This window comes from Gossypium raimondii, chromosome 12 (assembly GCF_025698545.1).
Source record: "Gossypium raimondii isolate GPD5lz chromosome 12, ASM2569854v1, whole genome shotgun sequence".
NCBI lineage: Eukaryota > Viridiplantae > Streptophyta > Magnoliopsida > Malvales > Malvaceae > Gossypium > Gossypium raimondii.
In genome coordinates, this window is record NC_068576.1 from 3285331 (window position 1) to 3292005 (window position 6675).

Below are 6675 nucleotides of genomic sequence, written 5' to 3' on the forward strand. Positions count from 1 at the left end.
TAGATCAAATACAAAGCCTCATGTTAATTATATAAAACCCAACTGACCGATCCATTTCATTTTTTCACCACTACTAGCTCAAACCATGCTCCTCGAATATACAAAACTCGAGTAAAATTTCGTATTGAGTTTATTATTTGTTGGAGTTAAATTATGGAATTAAAAGTTTAAATGTTAAAATATGTTCTAAACCTCTATACATTTTGTACATTTATAATTTAATTACCTACTTTTATTTTTAGGAATATAATTCTCTACTTTTGAATTTAAAATTCGGGTTCAGTTATTATCACTATTAAAATTCTTTTATATAATTCTTTGGTCTGACATTTGAAATTAAAAGAAAAATAGCATCATTTTGATTGAAATAGCTAACAATATTAACTATTTACACTAATTAATGACACTATAAAAGATGAGGGACTAAATCATGTTAAATTAAAATATATAAATTAAATCAAAAGTTTCAACATAATTTAAGGGCCAAAATTAAAATTTGACCATTATCTTATAACATAAAAGAAAACAGCACAAACTTAAAAGAAATGCAAAGCCAAGTGTCACAAGGTAATGTTTTAATTGAAAAATTAGCATTATTAATTATTTGGACTAACTAATAAAATTATAAAAATATAAGATCAAATTATAATAGAAATAGAAATTAAAGTATATAAATTAAATCTGGGAACAAAACTGATATTTAACATTTTTCTGTAAAAAAAAAAAAAAGGAAAATTGGTTTATATGTCACGTGATAGCAAAAGGTAAGCCCTTTATATATAGGTATATAGATTCGGACGTTAAATATGCCACCCCTCAAATTTTGTACAAGGACTTGCAAGTTGCAACACAACCGCAGTCCCTTTTGCTCCAATCCTTCACTTTTCTACAGGTTTTAAATTCATTGATACCACAAAATGTAATTATTCCAAAACACAAACCCAAATTCGCAAAAATAGGGGGAAATTAGAAACATCAAACATGCGCCAACTGCCAAATTGCAGAATGCATATAATTATTAAAAAAAAAAAAAAAAACAAGAAACACACCCATTTAACGATTTCCTTGATTTAAGTTCCTTATCCCCGAAAGAAAGAACAAAACAAATCCAACAGAAATTTAACATAAATTCTTACATTGGACACATCTATATGCAAAGGGATCAAGGACAAAAGTATAACAGAAGTATAACAAATGACAGTTGTTTAATATTTTAGCTACCTTTCTATATTCTAAATCAGGGCTTCCAATTACAGGCGAGTAAAATCGAAGGCAAAACAAAAATCTCAGGGCTTCCAGTTTCATCTTGAGGCTTTGCTTGGTTCCTCATACCTGACAAGAAGCTACCTCTCCATGTTTATTGCCTCGACAACTGAAAATGCTTGTGGAAGCGCTGCTGGTTCTAATATCCATTAGCAAAGTTCTAGTCACACTTAATGTTTCTGTAGATCCTCCTTACAAACAAATTAGAACCAAGATAACCAACAGCTCCTATACATTGAAAAGGAAATCGTCAAAAACCCACATGAAGCTGAAGCAAATGATATGCCATAAAACTCTACTCCTATCTGTCTCAGACAAACAGCGCTAAATAGCTGCAGAGATTAAGGGTATACTCCATATTCCATTGAAAATTTCATGAGAGAAAATTTGGTTTGGAATGAAAACATAAAAAAGGCTGGATAACCTTTTCTAAAAATATGATGGATAATATATTTCAAAACTCACCGCAAAGGATTCCCAAACCAAGACAAAACATCAAAGTGTATCCGAAGTAGAAACTGGTCTGGAAGAAGCCTGACATCTTGGTTTTCACATAGTAGTAGTATACAGAGTACATATACACATACACTGCTGTCGAGGCAGCAGAGAAAAATGATGTCCACTGCCAGTGATAGTTCTCAGCGTTCAGCAAGAAATATGTCCCCACAATTGTCACACAGACAGTTACAATGACCAGAATCAGGAACACCAGCAGCATAAATCCATAGACATAATAAACCTGCAAAAGACAAAGGCTTGTTGAATCAGAAATTACTAGAATACGAACACAATTTCCAAGTATACATGAACCTAGCTTTAAGGAGGAAGCGAAACTCCTATATGCTATTAAACTACATAAATCCAAATAATTTATGACTCCCACCAGGCAAATCATCAACCAAAATATTTGGCATAAAGAATTGCAAGCTTGATTCAATCTCCAAGGAAGCGTTAGCTTAGTTTATCATCTAGCAAATAAAACCTAGGAAAAAGATTTTCACCTTGTAATTCCAGAAGGATGTGAAGACGAAATACATTTCAATAAATATGCTGCCAAACGGCAGAAGTCCTCCCATCAAGGAGACCACAGAGGGTGTAAGATACCATTTCTTCTCCGGAATTGGGCGAGGAATGGTCTTCACACGGCATGGATTATTTGGAGCACCACTCCAGTTTCTCCCAACAACTGTACCAAGAAGAGCCAGGGGGAATGAAATGAAAGCCCAAATTACGAAAACCACCACCATTGTACCAAAAGGAATAGCAGCTAGGGATCCATAAAATATAGCAATTGTGTTCAAGATGAAACCAATCCCAAAACACAAAAATGGGAACAGAGACGCTGAAAGGATCATTGACTTTATCCAACTTTTACCTGAAAAATGAAAGCAACAGAACCAACATATCAGAATGAAATATCCACCCGGAGCAGGGACAAATGAAAGCAAGAATGGCTAAAGAGACAAAGCACATACCCCCATTACGCGAGTACATTCCACCACTCACATAACCAGAAATGAACGATGTAAAAGCATAACACAATATAAAAGTAGTGACAATTGCTCCTCTCCTGAACCAAATAAATAATGCATGAGATTATTAGTCAAAAAGCTGAAAGCTAAAATGCCAAAATCAGCTACCAAATACCAATTTCTTCACCGATACGAATTACAAATGAAGGGGAAAATAAAACATTATGACTAGGATTCGCAATTTTTTACAAAAGAGAACCTCATAAAATAGTTTGTAAGGGGGGGTCCACAAGGAGTTCCATACATTTATGCTTGAATTTATATGCATAAACACAGTATCTAAGATAGGTAGCAATAAATAAACCTATACACTCACAGTTATCATGAATTTTTAATTTCAACAGGCTTTTCAACATACCCGACATACAAAGTTCCCACAATTGCCAATAAGATGACAAGGAGAACAAGCAATGCTAGCTGTGCACCGGTGCCAACAACAGCAGAAAGCAGAACCAAACCACAGGGAGGCCGGAAAACATCACCATGGACAAGTTTCCAACCAGACTCTTCACTTACATCCCTTTCCTGGGAACATATGTGAAATAGCAAGGAGAAGATGAATTTCCAGAAAAGATAATTTTCCTTAAAGAAGAGGAATAAGTAAAGGTCCAGATAATATCACCAAAGTTTCCAAATCATCATCTTCCCGGGCATACTTTGCATAGTCATTTCTCAGAGTTCGCATCAAGATCATTGAGACCAAACCAGTGAGAAAGATAACCATCATGAATGAATTGAAAACAGAGAACCAATGAATCTGCATATTTCAAACGAATAAAAGCTCTTACAAAGTGAAAAGAAAACAGACTGATGCAAACTTGTGAACATATTTAAAAAAGAAGAAGAAGAAGAAGAAGAAGAAGCTTTTGTTGCATAAGTAAACAAAAGCAACTCATGAAGGGGAAAACTATCACCAATTATGTTACATACTTGGTGCTCAAAGAAAGGGTAGTCCAAATAAACATCAAAGCGACGAGCAAAAGTGACATTAGTTGGAAGCCATTTGATTGAGTATGTCATGTCCAATACTCTCCCTGCTTCCAAGGGTTTAGGACTCCCCTGGGTGAGATTGACATGAATAATCTGCAAGATAAAAGTGTGCTCAATACCAGCAGCAGATTCCAAAATACAAGAATGGAAGTTGTATGTATTTGAGAAACCACAAACCTGATCCTTGTTGTATTTAATAACAACGTTCTTATGTGTGTAGAGGACATGCTTGCCATTATCACTGTTCTTATCAGGATGCAGCTCACCGACAAAGCCTGATAAGTTAAAGATAAAATTTTCAGAAATAAGCTATAAAAGGATTAGTAGACTCTCCAGATAAAATGAACAGGAAAGAGACCAATTCATACCCCACAAAGGCAGATCATCTGAACTTCCAGCATCATGAAGAGCACAAACATGGCATCAAGAGAAAGGCAAGGAAGACAAAAAGTAAGTGCCCAACAAAGTAATAAAAATAGATAAAATAATCCTTTAAACCCTGCAAACAAACATATAATACCACGGGTGCTGTATCCTTACTCTCTGGATCTCCTTAAATGAGTTAAAATATAGATCTAGCTTGCATTATGCAACAACCAGAAGCATGCATCAAATAAAGAATGTAAACATGGTATGCCTATAAGATTCTCAAAGCGCACAGAAGAAACTTTTGTTTTCTTTAGTTAAGCCAAAAAGAAACCTAGGTGATCATTATAAGAGAATTTGGTTATTGATAACAGTATTAATTAAACACAAGCATAAAAGACATTTTCATCCACCATATGAATCAATGGATGTAATGTAGCTGAAAACTATGGACACCAGTATCTAATATGTCTCTTAAGTTTACTTGAAATACCACCATGCATAGAAATTTTATATATTCAGATTTTTCACGGGCCAAAGACACCAACTATCCTAACAAAGGATCCTAGCTTCCAATTCGGATCCCAGGATTTTCAGTACAAGAGAGCTGTCAAGTATCTGTGACTTCTATTCGTGCACATTTACCGTTTCATATAAAAGAATGAAAAGCTAAACATACCCACAAAGAATTCAAACCAATAACTGTTCTCAATAGCATCCTTGAACTGCTTGACCTTAGCTTCATCAAGTTCCAGTTGGCAAATGGTACCTTTGTCCACATTCTCTGTCAAAGAATAAAAAAGAAGCAAAAGAAGGAATATAAAAGTCAAAAACACGTAATGATTATTAATGAAATTACAGCAAGCAAATTAAAAGTCTAACAAGAGAGGAGAAGCATACTTCGAAACTTTATATCAATCTGGCTATCAATCAGTTCATTTCCACCAAGGACCTCACCAAGGCCACCCCATTTGTGCGCAGGATTGACACCCGGATGACAAAACGGAAGGATGTAATAGTTATAAGTTTCTTGTGGATTGTTATATGGTCCAACTTTATTTACCCATAGGGTAATTGGATCATCCGGTTGATACTGCCAAGAGAAAAAAGGGAGGGTTGATAAGAGTTACCCATAGCTATAGAAGAAGAGAAGCAAGATTTTAGAAAATACAGAAATCTAAAAATACGACAACAAAATCTAAATATAGAACACAAAAATAGAAGAAATATTATAATCTTGAGTTCTCATAATGAAGAAATGTGATTTGAATACAATGAAGGAGCAAGATGGGATGATATAACATTGATCTCAGCAAGGATTGACCTTCAAAATGATAGTCTAAGAAAGCCTATGAAGCTTAGACCCCAAAAGTCATTATATTCAAATACTCGGTTTAACAGTCACCAACAGTATGTAAATGAAGAAAAGGCGATAAGACAATGTGTGTAGAAAGTGAATTTTAGCTTATAAGTTAATTCAACGCGGGAAGAACTGATCAGTATCGGCAGCAAAATACGCTAACCCAGCCCATAAAGCTTACGCTGATTAAGTCAGTTCAATACTTCAGATCAAATTTCTTAGTCAAGCTCCGTAGTGTTTGTTCATTCAACCGAAAGTGTATAACCAGTTTTGAAACTAGTCTCCTAAATACTGCAGATCCATATCTTATACCTGATAATGGCAACACAGTAACAAAATTTTTATATAAAAAAGGCCCGAAATGACACGTACATCAAGAATTTGCTCGTGACAAAGGCAACACTTAAATCTAACCAAGATAAATAAATAAATGAAGAAGAAGAAGAAGAAAAAGGTCAGCAGATCTGAGTCAAAATGGAGGAAGAATTACACGAAAAATGACAAAGATCTAAAGTGCCATTATTAAGGTTATGGCTGGCACAAAACGTGAAAAGAGAAGAAAATGAAGAAGAGAGATTACCTTATGATCTGACTCGGAAGCGAAGGCGAGAGAGGAGAATAAGACGAAGAAAATGAAGACGGATAGAGAGAAAGAGCGGACGGAGGATAACATGGCGGTGATGCAACGATGGTCGGATCTGAAGGTCCGGAGGTCGATTGGAAAAACACAATGTCCCTGACCTGACCTGAGTTCTCCCAAGTCTTGGAGTCTTTATTTTTAAAACTTGCAAGTTGCAAGCAAGAACCGCAGCAGCTATTTTTCCTCTGGCCTGTAATGGACTATGAGACCTGCGCCCGTCTGATTATGGATTTTAAAAGCCCATATTCATATTGTTAGCCTAAACAATAACACTTACTTTAAGCAGCCCATCACCCATCATCTTAAATTTATACTTTTATACTAGCTCCTAATTCACCAGTACCACCAATCAACCGGACACCATGTAAAAATTATAGGCTAAAAATGGGCTTGAAAAAAATGTCTGTTTAAAAAATAGGTTAGTCCTCAAGTAATGTTTTTTTTACTCGAGTCCAGCTCGATCCGAATATAAAAATTATTTTTTTATTGCTTTCTTGTTGGTTTTTTACTGTTTTGTTGTTTTT

The 6675-nt window shown here is 35.0% G+C and overlaps 1 protein-coding gene across 1 annotated transcript; it reads right to left on the bottom strand.

The window, feature by feature from the left end:
• Nucleotides 1-1052: 1052 nt before the first annotated feature.
• LOC105762847 (transmembrane 9 superfamily member 1) lies at nucleotides 1053-6296 on the bottom strand. The gene is made up of 12 exons (XM_012580782.2): nucleotides 6092-6296; nucleotides 5052-5244; nucleotides 4831-4935; nucleotides 4154-4171; nucleotides 3963-4060; nucleotides 3726-3878; nucleotides 3418-3552; nucleotides 3154-3320; nucleotides 2739-2833; nucleotides 2265-2638; nucleotides 1729-2002; nucleotides 1053-1491 (listed from the first exon to the last, which is right to left on the bottom strand). Exons 1-12 carry the CDS (start codon nucleotides 6182-6184, stop codon nucleotides 1424-1426), a joined length of 1773 nt encoding a protein of 590 aa, XP_012436236.1. The 5' UTR covers nucleotides 6185-6296; the 3' UTR covers nucleotides 1053-1423.
• Between the last annotated feature and the right edge of the window lie 379 nt (nucleotides 6297-6675).

Bases quoted from the DNA above. Each gene is read 5' to 3' on its own strand.
- LOC105762847 (XM_012580782.2), bottom strand. From the start codon at position 6,184: ATGTTATCCTCCGTCCGCTCTTTCTCTCTATCCGTCTTCATTTTCTTC. The intron at 3,879-3,962 runs GTTTGTGGTTTC...TTTATCTTGCAG, and splicing joins TTAAATACAACAAGGATCAG to ATTATTCATGTCAATCTCAC. The intron at 2,834-3,153 runs GTATGTTGAAAA...TATTTGGTTCAG, and splicing joins GTGGGAACTTTGTATGTCGG to GAGAGGAGCAATTGTCACTA.